This window comes from Bombina bombina, chromosome 4, assembly GCF_027579735.1.
Source record: "Bombina bombina isolate aBomBom1 chromosome 4, aBomBom1.pri, whole genome shotgun sequence".
Classification (NCBI taxonomy): Eukaryota; Metazoa; Chordata; class Amphibia; order Anura; family Bombinatoridae; genus Bombina; species Bombina bombina.
This window is the reverse complement of record NC_069502.1, coordinates 955,194,773-955,218,215: the sequence shown is the minus strand read 5'-3', so window position 1 is coordinate 955,218,215 and position 23,443 is coordinate 955,194,773. Positions and strand designations below refer to the sequence as shown.

At 39.9% G+C, this 23,443-nt stretch overlaps 1 protein-coding gene across 2 annotated transcripts in view; it reads right to left on the bottom strand.

Moving 5' to 3' along the window:
* Window positions 1-23,443, bottom strand: part of ABHD12 (abhydrolase domain containing 12, lysophospholipase) — a 531,420-nt gene that overhangs the window by 140,706 nt on the left and 367,271 nt on the right. For both annotated transcript variants that reach the window (XM_053711964.1, XM_053711963.1), the window contains exon 6: window positions 4,144-4,189. In XM_053711964.1, the coding sequence (XP_053567939.1) occupies window positions 4,144-4,189 (46 nt within the window). The remainder of the gene's footprint in view (window positions 1-4,143; window positions 4,190-23,443) is intronic.

Sequence of the window (23,443 nt, the reverse complement as noted above, 5' to 3'; positions counted from 1 at the left end):
TTTATAATTTTTTTTATAGTAAATGATAAGATATGATGAAAATAATGGTATTTTTAGAAAGTCCATTTAATGGCGAGAAAAACGGTATATAATATGTGTGGGTACAGTAAATGAGTAAGAGGAAAATTTCAGCTAAACACAAACACTGCAGAAATGTAAAAATAGCCTTGGTCCCAAACGGACAGAAAATGGAAAAGTGCTCTGGTCACTAAGGGGTTAAATGACACGGATTTCTTGTACACGGCTGTATCTTATGTTTCAGATCAGGTGCTGAACAACTCGCTTCATCAACAAGATGTTACTGCAAATGAATATGTAGCTATAGCCCGCCCTTGACTTTACTTTAGAACAACACACTGCAATATGTAAAAACACAGCACGACTAGGATCAATCTGGAGAAATGTGCCAAAGGAAGCACAGAGCATAAGAAATGTATAACATAACAACAACAAGCAGCTAAGGTGCCAGCAGTATTGCTCACTCTGTCGCCAACCCACACAAAGAAAGTGCTCTTTATTTCTACACTATTTAATATTTCACTTCAAAGAACATAAAAAAAAAATAATGAACTAAAATTACCAATGTGCTTGAGCATTGTATTGTTACACTAATTGCTTGCACAGACCCATGAGTTAAGAGGGATGCTGAACCCAATTTTCTTTCTTGCATGTATCAAATAGAACATGCAATTTTAAGCAACTTTATAATTTACTCCTATTATCAATTTTTCTTCGTTCTCTTTGTATCTTTATTTCAAAAAGCAGGAATGTAAGCTTACGAGCCGGCCCATTTTTGGTTCAGACCCTGGGTAGCACTTGCTGATTGGTGGCTACATTTAGCCACCAATCAGCAAGCGCTACCAAGGTGCTGAACCAAAGGTGGGCTGGCTCGTAGGCTTACATTCCTGCTTTTTCAAATAAAGACACCAAGAGAATGAAGAAAATTGATAATCATGAAAGAAAAAATCTGGGATCAGTATACCTTTAAATATTTTTTACTCCTTTGCAAGTGTTAATCTCCTGAATAGCAAAGCACTGCCAACCCTGACCTTTGCAGAGGTTAAAGGACCATTAAACACAGCTGAATTGCATAACGAACAAATGCATAATAAAAAATTTAAAATGTCATTCAATCCCCCATATCATGTGACAGCCAGCAGCAAATCACAGATTCATATAAGTATGCACTGTAAACTCATGCACATGCTCAGTAGTAGCTGGTGCCTCAGAAAGAGTGCATATAAAAAGCCTGCATACTTTGGTAATGGATGTAAAATGCACACTCTCTCTGAATCATTTAAGTGCCATGAATTCTACTCCCACAAAATTAGAAACTATAATTTCAGATGATTATTAACACCATTTAAAGGGACAGTAAAGTCATAATTAGACATTCATGATTTAGACAGAGCATACACTTTTCCAATTTACTTCTATTATTTAATTTTCTTCCTTCTCTTGTTATCCTTTGCTGAAAGGTTTATCTAGGTAAGCTCAGTAGCAGCAAAGAACCTAGGTTCTAGCTGCTGATGGGTGGCTGCATATATATATACCGATTGTCATTGGGTCACCCATGTGTTCAGCTAGAAACCAGAAGTGCATTGCTGCTCCTTCAACAAATGATACCAAGAGAATGAAGCAAATTTGATAATAGAAGTAAACTGGAAAGTTGTTTAAAATTGTATATTGAACCTAAATCATGAAAGAAAAATTTTGGGTTTCATGTCCCTTTTTTGACCTTTGTATCAGTGGCGTCACTAGGGGGGGGCGGGGGGGGCGGGCCGCACCCGGGTGACACCCACCAGAGGGTGACACCAAAAAAAAAAAAAAAAAATTTTTTTTTTTTTTTTTTTTTTTAAATTTTATTGAAATTCAAAGAAATACAATGTTGAGATGCATAGATTATTTTATTAGAGGCTGGCATTTGTGAACATTGGTGGGACTTGGGAAGATGTAGACACACAATTTTTTTGCCACTTGAGCCAGTGCTGCAATTTCAACAAATAGTTTTCCCGGCTACTTTTGCTTGTTTGTACTTTGCTTCTCCCCTGCCCAATTTCGCTATGAATGTTGTGGGCATGCCGTGGGGCTTGCAAAGTTGCGCTGCTAGCCTAAACCTGCCTGCCTATCTGTGCTCACTGCTCAGTGACATGTGGAGCAGTGGAGTCACTCACTGCTGTGCTGTCTCTCTAAACGGGAACTGGCAAATCATGAGGGGATGGCTAGCACCTGACCGCATGACTGTTTGACACTGTCTTTAAAGTGAAGGAGCCACGTATGATGCCCACCAGACCATTACGGTTACGGTACACTAAGTGCACACTGAACAGGTAGGAGGGCGGGCGGGGGTCTGGGGGTGGGCAGAGTGCAGAGGTGATTGGCCATAAGTGTTTGTGTGTGCATCTGAGTATTTTTTAAGTGTGTCTGAGTGTTTGTATGTGTGCTTGCCTGTGTTTTTGTGTGTGTCTGCTTTCTGGGGGGGGGGGGGTGACACCATAACTTACCGCACCGGGTGACACCAACCCTAGTGACGCCACTGCTTTGTATGCCCTCCTTTTTTCATTGTTATTCATTATCTTTAGTCTTACACTGGTCTGTGTCACCTGTGGTTTATTCCATCTGTACTTTTTATTTTATTTACTTGTACATTTGATCCAGGCTTTTAACATAATATGTACATGTATAATCTAATAAGCACCATGTGTATATATCATATATTTCTTGTATTTATTTTCCAAATCTCTGTATCAAATCTCTTATTATTACTCTAGAACAGTATTTTTGCTAGGCTCTCATCCCCTTGTTATTACTATACAGATTCGTCACTTATTTTAATTTTAACTAATAATATGACTAATTTATTATTTTCCTGCATTATTTGACAAGTACTGTAAAATTAAATTATGTTCAGGTTTAATTTAGAATATTTAAAATATCTGTATCATTAACCAGATGGCTAACACATATAGAGAGTTTATTTTCTGTGTCTTTAATTGGTGGAATTGTATGAAATTTAACAACTTCTAACTATTTGGTTTGTTTTATTTAAAACTTTTGATTAAAGACAGACATGCGTGTGTAGCTGATAACTTTCTCAATTACACACCTTGTAGCACGGGTATTGGTTGAACATTGTTTAGTTTTAGCCAATGGGATTGCATTATGCCCTTTTAAAATTCACCTGTGAATGAAATTGTATGTCAGTAGTGATTACGGCTCACGCCGAAACGCGTATACTGGTTTGTGTATACCTGTGCACTTTGTCTTTTTCTACTTTTTGTTCCTCCCTGGAATATTTTTAATGGATGTGCAATAAAGTATTGACTTTTTAACTTTCTAACTACTCGTCATCTACCTTTTTGCTTTTATATTATTTTCCTTTAATCTACTTTACATATATATTGGGGATGTTTGCTCAGGATATACAGCAGTCGCAGTCCTATGGAAATAAAGCAGGATAAGTGCTGGGGAACATAAAATAGGCCTTCATTTGTGCTCTTCAGGTCATATTTTAAGTAAAAGTGCCTTACTGTCCTTAAAAGTGATATCAAACCCAAAAGGTTTCTTTCATGATTCAGACAGAGCATGCAATTTTAAGCAACTTTCTCATTTACTTATATTAGCAATTTTATTTTGTTCTCTTGATGTCTTTATTTGAAAAGCAGGAATGTAAAGCTTAGGTGCAGGCCCATTTTAGGTTCAGCACCCTGGATCACAAGCACTACCCAGGTGCTCAACCAAAAATGGGTCAGCTCCTAGGCTTTACATTCCTGCTTTTCAAATAAAGATAGCAAAAGAACAAAGAAAATTTGATAATAGGAATAAATAAGAAAGTTGTTTAAAATTACATGCTCTACCGGAATCATTAAAGAAAAAAATTAGGTTTAGTATCCCTTTAATGTTATTTTATGAACCAATACGGCAAACAACACTTCAAATACCAACATTTTATATATGATTAATTAAAGCATAAGACTAAATCAACGCGCCATTAGTTAGATCACAGGGTTATCTGTTAAAGAGAGGAACATTGCAATGTTTTACCCTTGCTTATTACAAGACACTTCTAGTCACAAAGTGCCAATTAAAAATAAATTAAAACAGAACACATAAGCACGGCATAAAACAGGTCAGTTTACTAACCTCTGTAGTCAAACGAGATGATGTGATAGCCAATGGAACTGAGAACCTGTAAAAGAAACCCAGATACACATTAACTTGGTTGAAATGTTGTGCCAGTAACTTAAACACATATTTCAATTACAAAAAAAGAAGCTTCTGTTACTTATAAACATTTAGGGCAAGATTACAAGTGGAGCGATATTTCAAAATTCCAATGTACTTCACATAGAAGAACATGATCTATTTATGCATAAATACATATTTCTATATATATCCTATGGTTTTTTTTGTATATATATATATATATATATATATATATATATAGGAATATCTATTTATAAATACATAGAACACATTCCCCTATGTGCAGAACATTGGGATGTGAAATATTTACAGTAAATACACAGTACAGTAAATATGCTTTTACCGGTTTTCATCTACTTAACTGCAAAGGGCTCCAATGCACTTATATATGTCTATCTATATATGCATACATATGTATTCATGTGTTTATATGTGTGTATATATGTATGTAAAATACATACACACACACATATAACTAGAAATTATCACCCAAATATAAGCATTTTCTATATCTTGGCCAATACCCAGGGTAATACTTACCAGTGAGAGCCCTCTCCAGAGGGATATGGACAGAACCGCTCGCTCCACCTAGTAACCTAATAAAAGGTAGTTCAGAGAAACCACCCCTTCCTCCTCCTAGTTATGTCCAGCCAAGTAGGTGAACCAGGCAAAAGGGAGGGAGCCTTGTAAGTATTACTAGTATCAGGGTATGGTCCAAGATATAGAAATTGCTTATATTTGGGTGATAATTTCTAGTTATCTTGGCCCCTTGGTAATACTTACCAGCGAGAAAATACAAAACAGTAAATGCAAGAAAGGGTGGGTAAGAAATAAAACAGGATACCAAAAAAATACTGCAAAAAATACAAAATCCATTAAGACAAAACTGAAGACAAAATCTTCCAACTAACTCCAGCAGAAGCTGATTGGCAAACATCAAGTTTGTAAATAGAAACAAAAGGTACCTGTTCCCCTTTTCTGTCTGTAAGCTTTAGGGATCATTCATACAACCTAACCAGAGATGGTAGATATTGAAGAAGCCTGACCCTGACGAGAACACCATGAGCCCTTCTGGAACTTGCTCATTCCATCACTTGAATGATCACAAAATATCTTGAACAATCCAAATAAAGATGGTAGACTTTGCAAAAGCCTACCCAAAACGAGGACCTTGTAACAAAACAAAGAGACAATCAGCTACAAAGTAATTGAGTCCTCTAGCAGAAATCTGAAAACAGAGCACAACCAAAACGGTTAAAAACTGTTTCCTTTGATACTCCTGCTTATCAGGACTGGAGGAAGGTAATTAATATCTTGACTTCAATAAAGTCAGTGACAACTTAAGCAACAGTTCTCAATATTATTCCATCATGATAGTATAACAAAGTACCTGAAATTCTAAATATCTCCTGCTGTTGAAATAGTCACTAGGAAAATGGTATTCAATATAAGAAACCAGATAGAAATAACAGATAGAAGGATAAAAAAGTAAGATCTCAGGGTGAAATTGTAAAACTCTAGCTAAGTTGGGTATGGACAAATATTGCATTGCCAAGAGTGTTGGAGCACAAACACCATTCAAAAAGACCAAAAATTCAAATCAATTGATATTTAAGCTATTTGAAGAGTTCTAACAAATATCTGTTTATGAAAGCATTGTATTTACAAGCTAAACTGCAGCAAACAGATGCTTTCAGCAGCCATGCTGTAAATCTAAAACTCTGAATTTGGAAATCTATGGGAGTTGAATTGTCAGCCTTTGCAATAGAATACTGGTCCCCAAACCCTCCCCAGGCCTCCCCACCAGGCCAGGCCTCCAGGACTACCTAAAATGGGAACAGGCGAAACAGCCATCCTAAATAATCAGCTAACCAGCCCAGATATCCTGCAGACCAAAAAGAAGATTACAAAAAATGTTACGTTTTCCTTCAAAATTCTTTAGTAGATAAGGAATCAGAGAAAATAGAGAAAACACATAGATCTGAGTGAACTCTGAAGACAAAGTATCCACTCCTAGAGCTCGAACATCTAGGAAAAACAGATATATTGTGAAACTGACAATACAAACTATACGCCATAGATCCACCTATGGAATATTCCATTTGTCCACAATCTTTTTGCAAAAAACTGTAGACTTGCCATTCTGTTGCAAAGACCTACTTCCTGCAAAGGAATTCTGTGCTGAAATATATAAAATCAAAAATGTGAGACTATCAAAAGCTTGTATTGAGCCCACACAAAATATAGAAAAGATCTTATTTAGGACTAACTGACTTCTTGTTTCTCCATAGCAAAATGAACCAATTTGGTTCTAACAGGATCAGACCGCTGACAAATTTAAATTCTGAATTCACTAAATAAGAGTCTCTTTAGAACAACTGAAAAGGGAGAATGCAGTGAAAAAAATAATAATAAATAGCAGATTAAAATACTGGAAATACCTAACCACTAGATTGTTCACAAACTTCTTATGATTCTTTAGGGAGTGGTAACATACCAGAGCAAAAATGAAAATCTAGTTCATATGTCCCCAATCTTGAAAGTTGCTTGCAAGCAGAGGTACCGAAGCAAGTGAATAGGATAAAAAACAAAAAAACATGAAGAGCTGAAAAGGAAAACCACATCCCTTGCCCCTAGTCTGGAACAGGGAATCTCAATCTTGAAAGTGAAGAGAAAAAGAAAATTTATGTAAGAGAAACCTTTGCCTGATATAGGCAGGTTTTAGTGTTGCCATTGAAACACACACCAGCTAGCATAAGACAGGTAGGTCTGTTAATAATGTCAGTGAAATAATAGGACTAGAGAGAATGCCCTGTACCTTAAATTACAATAAGTAACCAGGCTACCCTCAAAATGTACTCATGAAGTAATCCTGTAAAATGAATCTAAATTCTGATTTTCTTTGCCTCTAAAGAAAAGTAGATTTATTTTATAAACAAAATATATTGAAAAAAAACACTAGTTTTGGGAAATATTTTTTTCCCCAGTGGTGTTACAATCATTTGAAGCATACCTATATCTTACATAATATCTGAGAAACATTACTTATTTAAAAACCATATACATTTTCAAAAATTAAGTTAATTTCGGAGACATAATCAGATTAAAAATAGGCCCATTTTCCCAGATCTGTGGAAACCACAGATTCAGCATAAAATTTAAAGGAACAGTCTAGTCAAAAATAAAGTTTCATGATTCAGGTAGAGTATGTAATTTTAAACAACTTTCCAATTTACTTTTATCAACAATTTTGCTTTGTTGTCTTGGCATTCTTAGTTGAAAGCTAAACCTAGGTGGGGTCATATGCTAATTTCTTAGCCCTTGAAGACCACCTCTTATCTGAATGCATTTTGACAGTTTTTCACAACTAGAGGGCGTTAGTTTGTGTGCTACATAGATAACATTGTGCTCACGCACGTGGAGTTACAGAGGAGCCAGCACTGATTGGCTAAAATGCACGTCTGTCAAAAGAACTGAAATAAGGAGGCAGTCTGCAGCTGCTTAGATACAAGGTAATCACAGAGGTAAAAAAAACATATCAATATAACAGTGTTGGTCATGCAAAACTGGGGAATGGATAATAAAGGAATTGTCTATCTTTTTAAACAATAAAAATTCTAATTTAGACTGTCCCTTTAAATAACTAGTAAATAGCTGTCAGAGAAAAGTGTTTTGTTTTCTGAAGATCTGCAAGAGAAGGCAAAAAAGATTGTTAATTTTAGAAAAAAAAATAGACAGTAAACACATCAGGAGGCTGAACAGTTAAGGCACAGCCAAGGTAGAAATATCATTCTGACTTCCTGGTAGAAGAGAAATGCAAAATGAAATTACCATGTACTTATAAATGTTAACATAAAATGTTTTTAAAACTCAGAAGCTAAAAAGGCTTCATACTTTTTAATTTTTTTTAGTCAAGTGCAAAAAAGGAGAAAAACAATCAGGGTGTGTCTCCTAAATGTTCCTTAGCTAATTAAAAACAGGTGATTAAAAAAGGAGCATGGGTGTAAAATGAGGCCAAGGAAAAATGCTGAAGCATTAAATCTGAGAGATCTATGCAGAGAAACAAAGGTAAGAATAAATACTGACAGACTTAAAGGGACATATAAACCCAATTTTTTTTTTTCTTTAATGATTCAATTTTAAGCAACTTTCTGATTTTCTCCTATTATCAATTTTTCTTCGTTCATATGTTATTTTTATTTGAAAAGCAGGAATGTGATGCATAGGAGCCGGCACATTTTTGGTTGAGAACCTGGGTTATGCTTGCTTATTGGTGGGAAAATGTAAGCCTCCAATAAGCAAGCGCTATCTATGGTGCTGAACCTAAAATGGGCTAGCTGCTAAGATTTACATTCCTGCTTTTAAAATAAAGCTAGCAAGAGAACGAAGAAAAATTGATAACAGGAGTAAATTAGAAAGTTGATTAAAATGTCATGCTCTATCTAAATCATGAAAGGAAAAAAAATTGGCTTCAGTGTCCCTTTAACAAAAGTCAAAAAATAAAAAGGCAACAAAGTTTCTACCAAAAAGCAGCTGAAATACATTTTACATGTTTGTAATTGTGCTTAAAACATTATATATTATCACACAATGAATAGTACTCTGGTTGCAAAGAGATAGTTCTGCCTTGGAGTACATTAGTACTTAGACCACAGAACTGAATAACTATAGGGACAACTTGTAAAATACATATATCTTTAAGGGACTCACAATGTTTAAAAGTATACATAAATGTACATATTTGTTTTAAATAATAAGCTGGCTATTGCAGCATCAATCTTAGGTGGAGTAGCGCACTGGGTATGCAAACGTTTTTCCAAGAAAAAGTTCTCAAATTTTCTCAGGTTCTCCAAGCTGCTTTTCAGGTTTAGAAATAGTTAAATACATAGATTTTAAAACATCAGATACAGGGAAATACTGATCAGATGCAGAACTTGAACTTAAGTCAATCGGATGAAACCTGAAGCAATTCATCTTCAATTCCCAGAGAAACCTTAACTTATTTTAGAAAATCAGAAATAGTTTCAGTGTTAAATGTCATGGAAGCAGAGTTTCCCCTTCAGAGGCAGAATCAAAGGATTGGAAATTATCCCTAGAGCCCACAGGTGAATCAGAAAAAGCTTCCACCATATATACAGTATGTGTCCAATTCACACTTTACATTGTTTTTTATCCTCCCCAGCAAGAATTTGCACATTGGGAACAGGTGGGCATAGGTCGCATGACTAAATAAAAAAATATATATATAGCCAGCCATAAATACAAAAAACATAGATATACAGTCATTATGTATAAACCAGATAACATGACATTAGGTAAATACAAAGCAACATCCCCAAGTCTCCTTGTGCAGTAGCAGGTTGAGAATTTTCAGGATCCATACTAAAATCACATGCTGTATAAAAGCAATGTCAGTTCATAATCATAAATGTAAGTTTGAAGTTACCCCCATGCTGCAATATTTACTGGCAGCAGACGGTAGCCAGTAAAAAAGAAAGCCGGAGCAGCAGAAAAACATAATTTATGCTTACCTGATAAATTCCTTTCTCCTGTAGTGTAGTCAGTCCACGGGTCATCCATTACTTGTGGGATTATAACTCCTCCCTAACAGGAAGTGCAAGAGGATCACCCAAGCAGAGCTGCTATATAGCTCCTCCCCTCTACGTCATACCCAGTCATTCGACCGAAAACCAAACGAGAAAGGAGAAACTATAGGGTGCAGTGGTGACTGGAGTATAATTTAAAATTTAGACCTGCCATAAAAAACAGGGCGGGCCGTGGACTGACTACACTACAGGAGAAAGGAATTTATCAGGTAAGCATAAATTATGTTTTCTCCTGTTAAGTGTCAGTCCACGGGTCATCCATTACTTGTGGGATACCAATACCAAAGCTAAAAGTACACGGATGACGGGAGGGACAGGCAGGCTCTTTACACGGAAGGAACCACTGCCTGAAGAACCTTTCTCCCAAAAATAGCCTCCGAAGAAGCAAAAGTGTCAAATTTGTAAAATTTAGAAAAAGTGTGAAGTGAAGACCAAGTCGCAGCCTTGCAAATCTGTTCAACAGAGGCCTCATTCTTAAAGGCCCAAGTGGAAGCCACAGCTCTGGTAGAATGAGCTGTAATTCTTTCAGGAGGCTGCTGTCCAGCAGTCTCATAGGCTAAACGTATTATGCTACGAAGCCAAAAGGAGAGAGAGGTGGCCGAAGCCTTTTGACCTCTCCTCTGTCCAGAATACACGACAAACAGGGAAGAAGTTTGTCGAAAATCTTTAGTTGCCTGTAAATAAAATTTCAGGGCACGGACAACATCCAGATTGTGCAGAAGACGTTCCTTCTTTGAAGAAGGGTTGGGGCACAATGATGGAACAACAATCTCTTGATTGATATTCCTGTTGGTAACTACCTTAGGTAAAAACCCAGGTTTAGTACGCAGGACTACCTTGTCTGAATGAAAAATCAGATAAGGAGAATCACAATGTAAGGCAGATAACTCAGAGACTCTTCGAGTCGAGGAAATAGCCATTAAAAACAGAACTTTCCAAGATAACAGTTTGATATCAATGGAATGAAGGGGTTCAAACGGAACACCCTGTAAAACGTTAAGAACTAAGTTTAAACTCCATGGCGGAGCAACCGTTTTAAACACAGGCTTAATCCTGGCCAAAGCCTGACAAAAAGCCTGAACGTCTGGAACTTCTGACAGACGTCTGTGTAGAAGGATGGACAAAGCTGAGATTTGTCCCTTTAACGAACTAGCGGATAAACCCTTTTCTAAACCTTCTTGTAGAAAGGATAATATCCTAGGAATCCTAACCTTACTCCATGAGTAACTTTTGGATTCGCACCAATGCAAGTATTTGCGCCATATTTTATGGTAAATTTTCCTGGTAACAGGCTTCCTAGCCTGTATCAAGGTATCAATCACTGACTCCGAAAATCCACGCTTTGATAGAATCAAGCGTTCAATCTCCATGCAGTCAGCCTCAGAGAAATTAGATTTGGATGTTTGAAGGGACCCTGCACCAGAAGGTCCTGTCTCAGAGGTAGAGACCATGGTGGACAGGACGACATGTCCACTAGGTCTGCATACCAGATCCTGCGTGGCCACGCAGGCGCTATTAGAATCACCGATGCTCTCTCCTGTTTGATCCTGGCAATCAATTGAGGAAGCATCGGGAAGGGTGGAAACACATAAGCCATGTTGAAGGCCCAAGGTGCTGTCAGAGCATCTATCAGAACCGCTCCCGGGTCTCTGGACCTGGATCCGTAATAAGGAAATTTGGCGTTCTGGCGAGACGCCATGAGATCGAGATCTGGTCTGCCCCAACGCCGAAGAAGTTGGGCAAAGACCTCCGGATGAAGTTCCCACTCCCCCGGATGAAAAGTCTGGGGACTTAGATAATCCGCTTCCCAGTTCTCCACGCCTGGGATGTGGATCGCTGATAGGTGGCAAGAGTGTGACTCTGCCCAGTGCATTATCTTTGATACTTCCATCATAGCTAGGGAACTCCTTGTCCCTCCCTGATGGTTGATGTAAGCCACAGTCGTGATGTTGTCCGAGTGAAACCTGATGAACCTCAGAGTTGCTAACTGAGGCCAAGCCAGAAGGGCATTGAAAACTGCTCTTAATTCCAGAATATTTATGGGAAGGAGACTCTCCTCCTGAGTCCAAGATCCCTGAGTCTTCAGGGAATTCCAGACAGCGCCCCAACCTATCAGGCTGGCGTCTGTTGTTACAATTGTCCAATCTGGCCTGCTGAAGGGCATCCCCTTGGAAAGATGTGGCCGAGAGAGCCACCATAGAAGAGAGTTTCTGGTCTCTTGATCCAGATTCAGCATAGGGGACAAATCTGAGTAGTCCCCATTCCACTGACTTAGCATGCACAATTGCAGTGGTCTGAGATGTAGGCGTGCAAAGGGAACTATGTCCATTGCCGCTACCATTAAGCCGATTACCTCCATGCATTGAGCCACTGACGGGCGTGGAATGGAATGAAGGACCCGGCAAGCATTTAGAAGTTTTGTTAACCTGACCTCTGTCAGATAGATCTTCATTTCTACAGAATCTATAAGAGTCCCTAAGAAGGGAACTCTTGTGAGTGGCAATAGAGAACTCTTTTCCTCGTTCACTTTCCACCCATGTGACCTTAGAAATGCCAGTACTAACTCTGTATGAGACTTGGCAGTTTGGAAACTTGACGCTTGTATCAAAATGTCGTCTAGGTACGGAGCTACCGATATTCCTCGCGGTCTTAGTACCGCCAGAAGAGACCCCAGAACCTTTGTGAAGATTCTTGAAGCAGTAGCTAACCCGAAGGGAAGAGCTACAAACTGGTAGTGCCTGTCTAGAAAGGCAAACCTTAGGTACCGGTAATGATCTTTGTGAATCGGTATGTGAAGGTAGGCATCCTTTAAATCCACTGTGGTCATGTACTGACCCTTTTGGATTATGGGTAAAATTGTCCGAATAGTTTCCATTTTGAACGATGGAACTCTTAGGAATTTGTTTAGGATCTTTAAATCCAAGATTGGTCTGAAGGTTCCTTCTTTCTTGGGAACCACAAACAGATTTGAGTAAAACCCCTGCCCGTGTTCCGATCGCGGAACCGGGTGGATCACTCCCATTAGTAAAAGGTCTTGTACACAGCGTAGAAACGCCTCTTTCTTTATCTGGTTTGTTGACAACCTTGAAAGATGAAATCTCCCTTTTGGAGGAGAAGCTTTGAAGTCCAGAAGATATCCCTGAGATATGATCTCTAACGCCCAGGGATCCTGGACATCTCTTGCCCAAGCCTGGTGCGAAGAGAGAAAGTCTGCCCCCTACTAGATCCGTTTCCGGATTGGGGGCCCTCGCTTCATGCTGTCTTAGGGGCAGCAGCAGGTTTTCTGGCCTGCTTGCCCTTGTTCCAGGTCTGGTTAGGTTTCCAGCCCTGTCTGTAACGAGCAACAGTTCCTTCCTGTTTTGGAGCGGAGGAAGTTGATGCTGCTCCTGCCTTGAAGTTACGAAAGGCACGAAAATTAGACTGTCTAGCCCTTGGTTTGGCTCTGTCTTGAGGCAGGGCATGGCCCTTACCTCCAGTAATGTCAGCGATAATTTCTTTCAGACCGGGCCCGAATAATGTCTGCCCTTTGAAAGGAATGTTAAGTAATTTAGATTTTGAAGTCACATCGGCTGACCAGGATTTTAGCCACAGCGCTCTGCGTGCCTGAATGGCGAATCTGGAATTCTTAGCCGTAAGTTTAGTTAGATGTACTACGGCATCAGAAATAAATGAATTAGCTAGCTTAAGTGTTTTAAGCTTGTTTGTAATCTCATCCAATGGAGCTGATTCAAGGGTCTCTTCCAGAGAATCAAACCAGAATGCCTCCGCCGCCGTGACCGGCGCAATGCATGCAAGGGGTTGCAATATAAAACCTTGTTGAACAAACATTTTCTTAAGGTAACCCTCTAACTTTTTATCCATTGGATCTGAAAAAGCACAGCTATCCTCCACCGGGATAGTGGTACGCTTAGCTAAAGTAGAAACTGCTCCCTCCACCTTAGGGACCGTCTGCCATAAGTCCCGTGTGGTGGCGTCTATTGGAAACATTTTTCTGAATATAGGAGGGGGTGAGAAAGGCACACCGGGTCTATCCCACTCCTTGTTAACAATTTCAGTAAGTCTTTTAGGTATAGGAAAAACGTCAGTTCACGTTGGTACTGCAAAATATTTATCCAACCTACATATTTTCTCTGGGATTGCAACCGTGTTACAATCATTCAGAGCCGCCAACACCTCCCCTAGTAACACACGGAGGTTCTCAAGCTTAAATTTGAAATTTGAAATGTCTGAATCCAGTTTATTTGGATCAGACCCGTCACCCACAGAATGAAGCTCTCCGTCTTCATGTTCTGCAAATTGTGACGTAGTATCTGACATGGCCCTAGTATTATCAGTGCACTCTGTTCTCACCCCAGAGTGGTCTCGTTTACCCCTGAGTTCTGGCAATTTAGATAAAACCTCAGTCATAACATTAGCCATGTCTTGCAAAGTGATTTGTAATGGCCGCCCTGATGTACTTGGCGTTACAATATCACGCACCTCCTGAGCGAGAGATGCAGGTACTGACACGTGAGGTAAGTTAGTCGGCATAACTTCCCCCTCGTTGTCTGGTGAATTTTTATTAACATGTACAGATTGACTTATTTAAAGTAGCATCAATGCAATTAGTACATAAATTTCTATTGGGCTCCACATTGGCATTTGAACATATTGCACAAAGAGATTCCTCTGTGTCAGACATGTTTAACAAACTAGCAAGCTTGGAAAATACTTTTCAAATAAATTTACAAGCAATATAAAAAACGTTACTGTGCCTTTAAGAAGCACACAAAAAACTGTCACAGTTGAAATAACAATGAACCGGATTAGTTATAGAAACCAAATTTTCACAGTAAATGCATTAAATTAGCAAAGGATTGCACCCATTAGCAAATGGATTATTAACCCCTTAATACCAAAAAAACGGATAATAAATTATATAACGTTTTTATCACAGTCAAAGCACAGTCTCACAGGTCTGCTGTGAGTGATTACCTCCCTCAAACTAGCTTTGGAGACCCCTGACCTCTGTAGAGACGTCCTGGATCATGCAGAGAGAATAAGGAAGGCTGTGACTGAATTTTTGATGCGTAGTAAAAGCGCCAAAATAGGCCCCTCCCACTCATAATACAACAGTGGGGAAGCTCAGAAAACTGATTTTATTCAAAATAAACGAAAGCCAAGTGGAAAATAATGCCCATAAAATTTTTCACCAAGTACCTCAGAGAAAAAAACGATTAACCTGCCAGTAAACGTTTTAATATGAATATATGAAATGATATTAAAAGCCTGTTGCTAGTCGCTCTCACTGCAGAAAGGCTATAAGTTATATGTATACAGTATTTTCTTAGTGAAGTGCCATTCCCCAGAAATACCTCAGTGCCAACATACATACATAACAGCCTGATACCAGTTGCTACTACTGCATTTAAGGCTGTACTTACATTATATCGGTATTAGCAGTATTTTCTCAGTCAATTCCATTCCTTAGAAAATAATATACTGCAACATACCTCTTTGCAGGTGAACCCTGCCCGCTGTCCCCTGTTCTGAAGTTACCTCACTCCTCAGAATGGCCGAGAACAGCAAATGGATCTTAGTTACGTCCGCTAAGATCATATACAAACTCAGGTAGATTCTTCTTCTAAAACTGCCTGAGAAAAAACAACACACTCCGGTGCCGTTTAAAACAACAAACTTTTGATTGAAGAAATAAAAACTAAATTTAATAACCACACTCCTCTCACACATCCTATCTATTAGTTAGGTGTAAGAGAATGCCTGGGTATGACGTAGAGGGGAGGAGCTATATAGCAGCTCTGCTTGGGTGATCCTCTTGCACTTCCTGTTAGGGAGGAGTTATAATCCCACAAGTAATGGATGACCTGTGGACTGACTACACTTAACAGGAGAAAACAAACTCCCATGAGATTGACAATAAATGCTTCTGTTGAAAAAGACCGTCCTCAGGCGAGGCCCCCGCAACATCCCTTACAAATGATGTCACAGAAACATGGCGGCTCCCACAAAGAAACTGCACCGAAAAACAACCAGAATCGGCTAACAGGTAAGCCAAAATACGGGGAACAGCCACTGCCCATCTAGATACACAACAAAAAACAGAGAGGAACTCCTAGCCCTGTCCACGCTAAGGCTGGACAGAACTAGGGGGAGGAAGGGGTGGTGATTCTGAGCTATCTTTATTAGGTAACTAGGGGAATGGGCCGTTCTGGAGAGGGGTCTCACTGGTATTACCAGGGGGGGCAAGATCAATACATATTTACACACACACACACATATATATATATATATATATATATATATATATATATATATATACGTACATACACACACACACACATATATATATATGTACATACATACGTACGTACGTACGTACGTACATACATACACATACAATGTTAAAGCCCTTTGCCTGCCTTTTTGTTTTCTAACACTTGAGACCTCATATATTTGAGCTTTAATAACTTGTGTACAATATTTGTTTAAATCATTTTATTAGATAGTGTTATTAAGCGTGTAACTGTACTTTTTAAATGTATTTTTGATGTGTTTTGTGACACTTTGTTTTGCCAAACGTTAACCAGAGTTCTAACGAGAGATAACTTTAATTGCGCTAAAGCGATCGCATTTACTTTTAACTTGTAATACATCTGACGCGTGCAAACAGCCGCGATAAAAGCCCTTTTCACTCGCATGAAATTGTTAGCGTGCCATTTGTAATCTGGCCCTTAAAGCACCACAAAACTTCACCTAAACCTAAAGTAACTATGCTACATCTATATCAAAGCTGCATCGACATAAGAACAATAATTTCATAATTCACTGTATTGCTCAATAACAGATAATATAACATTTATCCAAATACACCTAAATGAACCTAAAAACATATACTGTATATCTGACTCAACCATATAGGTATGAGACAAGTGCATGGTTCTCGGTGTGATAACATTTTGGTGTAACAGAGGAGTACGTAGGGTCTATTCTCAAATCTTTCTCTAATATGTGGTAGTTCAAACAGGGACATTGTAGTTCAAAATGACAAGCTTTAACAGTTGTGATTGGTGGGGTTGTATGACTGCTTATCTCAGTTAGTGAGTCTTTATTTATGTTTTTAAAACAGAGCATGTCGTTTCTGCACTGCTCTCCCTAGAATAACAAATTAGAGCTTGTCATTTTTTCCTCTATAATGTCCCTTTCAAGAAGTTGGTGTTCTCCACAGAAAATATTGCCAGCACGCCATTATGAAGTAGCCGGGTGGGGGCAGTGTAATATTTTCTAATATTATATCATTTTCAGCTATCCAAAGCACAAGTTAATTGCATCATTTAACATTAATGTATTTAAAGGAACAGTCTAGTCCAAATAAACTTGTATGATTCAGATAGGGCATGTCATTTTAAACAACTTTCCAATTTACTTTTATTACCAATTTTGCTTTGTTCTCTTGGTGTCCTTAGTTGAAAGCTAAACCTAGGAGGTTCATATGCTAATTTTTTAGACCTTGAAGGCCGCCTCTTATATGAATGCATTTTGACCACTAGAGGGTGTTAGTTCATGTGTGTCATATAGATAACAATGTGCTCATGCACGTGGAGTTACCTAGGAGTCAGCACTGATTGACTAAAATGCAAGTCTGTCAAAAGAATTGAAAAAAGGGGGCATTTTGCAGAGGCTTAGATACAAAAAAATCACATAGGTAAAAAGTGTATTAATATAACTGTGTTGGTTATGCAAAACTAGGGAATGGGTAATAAAGGGATTATCTAACTTTTAAAACAATAAAAATTCTGATGTAGATTGTCCCTTTAATGATAATTTGAGCAATAAAAATTTAACATTTTTAATATTAGCCAATTTTAGCTTACGTTTGGCTAAAAGTTTAGCCAGGTGGTCAGTAAAATCAGACTGGTGATGCACCCACTAAAAAGGTCCTGGGAGAACACTGGAAGCTTTGAACCGATAAAATGGTCTAATTCTTTAGATCATTTTGTTAGCTATTAGTAAGCATTTCTCCACTGCCTTTAAGCCTTGCACATTGGGTTTAATCTCAACCTGGTTGGCAATGAACAGTTACTCTTGACTATTTTCTTTGACCCCTTTGCAGAGGTTAACCATAAAGTTAACAAGTATTTGTATATTATTATTATCATCATTAATATTAATAATCATTATTGTATTTCAATGCTCCTATAAGCAGCTTGGAATGCAACCGTCCCTGTTAAAAAAAAAAAAAAAAAAACAGACATAATTTTATGTGTGGGGTATCAGTCACACTGTAGCCCCAAGCTACATATTTGCTACCACTTTATATATTCAGACACTGTGTGCATGCCATGTCCAAGCTTTTCTTAGTGACCAGCGTCGTACAGGGTACGACACTGCTCATTAAGGGGTTAAAGGTAGCATTATACTTAAAAAATAAAATAAAAAAGAATACACAATGTATTTTCCTTTCCCATATGAAAATCTTCCCCTCTGTTTTGTACAAAAAAAAAAAAATATATACATACTCATCTCTTAAACAGGTCTAGCAGAAAAACTGACAATAATTCCCTCTGGACGGATAATATAAAAACAGAATTTATGCTTACCTGATAAATTACTTTCTCCAACGGTGTGTCCGGTCCACGGCGTCATCCTTACTTGTGGGATATTCTCCTCCCCAACAGGAAATGGCAAAGAGCCCAGCAAAGCTGGTCACATGATCCCTCCTAGGCTCCGCCTACCCCAGTCATTCGACCGACGTACAGGAGGAATATGCATAGGAGAAATCATATGATACCGTGGTGACTGTAGTTAGAGAAAATAATTCATCAGACCTGATTAAAAAAACCAGGGCGGGCCGTGGACCGGACACACCGTTGGAGAAAGTAATTTATCAGGTAAGCATAAATTCTGTTTTCTCCAACATAGGTGTGTCCGGTCCACGGCGTCATCCTTACTTGTGGGAACCAATACCAAAGCTTTAGGACACGGATGAAGGGAGGGAGCAAATCAGGTCACCTAAATGGAAGGCACCACGGCTTGCAAAACCTTTCTCCCAAAAATAGCCTCTGAAGAAGCAAAAGTATCAAATTTGTAAAATTTGGCAAAAGTGTGCAGTGAAGACCAAGTCGCTGCCTTACATATCTGGTGAACAGAAGCCTCGTTCTTGAAGGCCCATGTGGAAGCCACAGCCCTAGTGGAGTGAGCTGTGATTCTTTCAGGAGGCTGCCGTCCGGCAGTCTCATAAGCCAATCGGATAATGCTTTTAAGCCAAAAAGAAAGAGAGGTAGAAGTTGCTTTTTGACCTCTCCTTTTACCAGAATAAACAACAAACAAAGAAGATGTTTGTCTGAAATCCTTAGTAGCCTCTAAATAGAATTTTAGAGCACGGACTACGTCCAAATTGTGTAACAAACGTTCCTTCTTTGAAACTGGATTCGGACACAAAGAAGGAACAACTATCTCCTGGTTAATATTTTTGTTGGAAACAACTTTCGGAAGAAAACCAGGCTTAGTACGCAAAACCACCTTATCTGCATGAAACACCAGATAGGGCGGAGAACACTGCAGAGCAGATAACTCTGAAACTCTTCTAGCAGAATAAATTGCAACCAAAAACAAAACTTTCCAAGATAATAACTTAATATCTACGGAATGTAAGGGTTCAAACGGAACCCCTTGAAGAACTGAAAGAACTAGATTTAGACTCCAGGGAGGAGTCAAAGGTCTGTAAACAGGCTTGATTCTAACCAGAGCCTGAACAAAAGCTTGAACATCTGGCACAGCTGCCAGCTTTTTGTGAAGTAGAACAGATAAAGCAGAGATCTATCCCTTCAGAGAACTTGCAGATAATCCTTTCTCCAAACCTTCTTGTAGAAAGGATAGAATCTTAGGAATTTTTATCTTGTTCCATGGGAATCCTTTAGATTCACACCAACAGATATATTTTTTCCATATTTTATGGTAAATTTTTCTAGTTACAGGCTTCCTAGCCTGAATAAGAGTATCTATTACAGAATCTGAAAACCCACGCTTTGATAAAATCAAGCGTTCAATCTCCAAGCAGTCAGTTGGAGGGAAACCAGATTCGGATGTTCGAATGGACCTTGAACAAGAAGGTCCTGTCTCAAAGGTAGCTTCCATGGTGGAGCCGATGACATATTCACCAGGTCTGCATACCAAGTCCTGCGTGGCCACGCAGGAGCTATCAAGATCACCGAAGCCCTCTCCTGATTGATCCTGGCTACCAGCCTGGGAATGAGAGGCAGGGCCGGATTGGGCAGCCGGGATACCGGGAAAAATCCCGGTGGGCTGCTGGCCGGCAGCTCAGCTGGGCTGGTTCAGCTGCTGCAGTAGAGACTGAGAGAAGAGAAGCAATTTTTTGATGAGATGCGGCTGCCGATATATATTGTGAATGATTTTGTGATAACATGTTGTGTTGCAACTTGCCAGCCAGCCGCAACCGCAAAGCAACCAATCATCAGACAGACTGACCCTGTGTCTGTCACTCAATTGCCAATTGGATGATGAGGCTGCCAGGGAATGTGGGGGTGGGCCGGGCCAGGCAGGCTAGTAGTAAGTGACTGACTTTGTCTCACGTCACACTGTCACACGTGACATAGTGGAGGGAGCGTCAGCGAGCCGCCTAGTTGAATAAGTTGGAGCAGGCCATGTGGGGTAACGTGTGTGCAGTGTGTGGGATCAGATGGACGATGGACATTCATGGCTGGCAACGCAGAGACTGAGTCTGAGTCTGAGATCACCACCAGGTCACCGGGCAACATTACACAGCGTGACTCCCCTCCTCATGCTGAGCTTGCAGGCAGGAAGTGTGTAGCTGTAGCAGCAAGCCAAACGAGCTGCTGACGAGGACAAGACAGAGCTGCTGAGAGAAGGAATGACCTACCACAATCTGGTGAATTTACGGTAAGTATATTTTTTATTTTATTCAAGGCACTGAGGACAGATAATTAGTATCTAAAATTTCCCTCTTGGGTTGTTGCTGATTCACCTGTGCACCAGACAGGTCACCCCTCTGACTATGCTTAATGCTTTGCTCTGCACTGGCTTTCCTCTCCGTTTTGAAAGCCCAACCTCTGCTGCAATATTCAGTGCTATGTTCGGCAGAGGAGTTATTAAGAGTAAAACAGACTGTCAGTGTCAGTCTGCACAGCAGCTATCACTATAAGGCTCTATTGGGAGAATAACTCCTCTGCCGACATAGCACTGAATATTGCAGCAGAGGTTGGGCTTTCAAAACGGAGAGGATAGATTAGCTACTACATGAGGTGATGACAAGAGATATGTGTTACTGTGTGTGTGTTTTTTCTTGCTGCCGGGCTTAAGGCTCCCCCTCCAGATAGTGCTTTTTTCAATAGCAGGCAAAATGACAGGTAATGTGTCTGTCTACTACAGCATGACCTTTCACTTCATGCTACAGAATGGCATTTTTTAAATTTAACTAATTTATCTTCTTTACTAGGCAGGTTGCTATGACTCGTTGGGGGAAGGGTGTGGGAGTGCAACTTGGAAGATATGCTGATTTCAGTGGAACTAACTAACTAACGTTAAAAATGAGATGCACCACACAGAATGTGATTCCCTCTGAAAAACTTTAATATAAAAATTCACTGTGCAGTTTGTGTATATTTTTTATTTTATAAGCCCTAAATGTATGTCTTTAAACTTTATGTATAAACTAAAATGGATTCCACAAAAACATGATGGTTTGTTTAGCTTTTAAAGCTAATAGTATGTAAGACACAGTTGTTCTGCCTAGACAAAATGTCACTTTCTAAAACAGTGTGAGGAGGTGAGGGAGGGAGTCCTTTACATTGCCGTGGAGATTGGGCCGCAGGGGGGCAAGGCTGAGCCAGGAGGCTGGGCTGAGTAAGGGGCGGGGCTGAGCTGGGAGGGGCGGGGCTAAGCCATAGGGGGGATGGGCTGGTCCATATAAATTTCCAGGGCCGGTCTGATTTCCCAATCCGGCCCTGATGAGAGGAAACGGTGGGAATACATAAGCTAGGTGGAAGGTCCAAGGCGCTACTAGTGCATCCACTAGAGTCGCCTTGGGATCCCTGGGTCTGGACCCGTAACAAGGAACCTTGAAGTTCTGATGAGAGGCCATCAGATCCATGTCTGGAAAGCCCCATAATTGAGTTATTTGGGCAAAGATTTCCGGATGGAGTTCCCACTCCCCCGGATGGAAAGTCTGACGACTCAGAAAATCCGCTTCCCAATTTTCCACTCCTGGGATGTGGATTGCAGACAAGTGGCAGGAGTGATCCTCCGCCCATAGAATTATCTTGGTCACTTCCTCCATCGCCAGGGAACTCCTTGTTCCCCCCTGATGGTTGATATATGCAACAGTCGTCATGTTGTCTGATTGAAACCTTATGAATTTGGCCTTTGCTAGTTGAGGCCAAGCTTTGAGAGCATTGAATATCGCTCTCAGTTCCAGAATGTTTATCGGGAGAAGAGATTCTTCCCGAGACCATAGACCCTGCGCTTTCAGGGGTTCCCAGACCGCGCCCCAGCCCACCAGGCTGGCGTCGGTCGTGACAATGACCCACTCTGGTCTGCGGAAGCTCATTCCCTGTGACAGATTGTCCAGGGTTAGCCACCAACGGAGTGAATCTCTGGTCTTTTGATCTACTTGAATCGTCGGAGACAAGTCTGTATAATCCCCATTCCACTGTCTGAGCATGCACAGTTGTAATGGTCTTAGATGAATTTGTGCAAAAGGAACTATGTCCATTGCTGCAACCATCAATCCTATTACTTCCATGCACTGCGCTATGGAAGGATGAAGAACAGAATGAAGTACTTGACAAGAGCTTAGAAGTTTTGATTTTCTGACCTCTGTCAGAAAAATCCTCATTTCTAAGGAATCTATTATTGTTCCCAAGAAGGGAACTCTTGTTGACGGGGACAGAGAACTTTTTTCTTTGTTCACCTTCCATCCGTGAGATCTGAGAAAGGCTAGGACGATGTCCGTATGAGCCTTTGCTTTTGACAGAGACGACGCTTGAATCAGGATGTCGTCCAAGTAAGGTACTACTGCAATGCCCCTTGGTCTTAGAACCGCTAGAAGGGACCCTAGTACCTTTGTGAAAATCCTTGGAGCAGTGGCTAATCTGAATGGAAGTGCCACAAACTGGTAATGCTTGTCCAGAAAGGCGAACCTTAGGAACCGATGATGTTCCTTGTGGATAGGAATATGTAGGTACGCATCCTTTAAATCCACCGTTGTCATAAATTGACCTTCCTGGATGGTAGGAAGGATCGTTCGAATGGTTTCCATTTTGAACGATGGAACCCTGAGAAATTTGTTTAGAATCTTGAGATCTAAAATTGGTCTGAATGTTCCCTCTTTTTTGGGAACTATGAACAGGTTGGAGTAAAACCCCATCCCTTGTTCTCCTAATGGAACTGGATGAATCACTCCCATTCTTAACAGGTCTTCTACACAATGTAAGAAAGCCTGTCTTTTTATTTGGTTTGAAGATAATTGAGACCTGTGGAACCTTCCCCTTGGGGGTAGTTCCTTGAATTCCAGGAGATAACCCTGAGAAACTATTTCTAGTGCCCAAGGATCCTGAACATCTCTTGCCCAAGCCTGAGCAAAGAGAGAAAGTCTG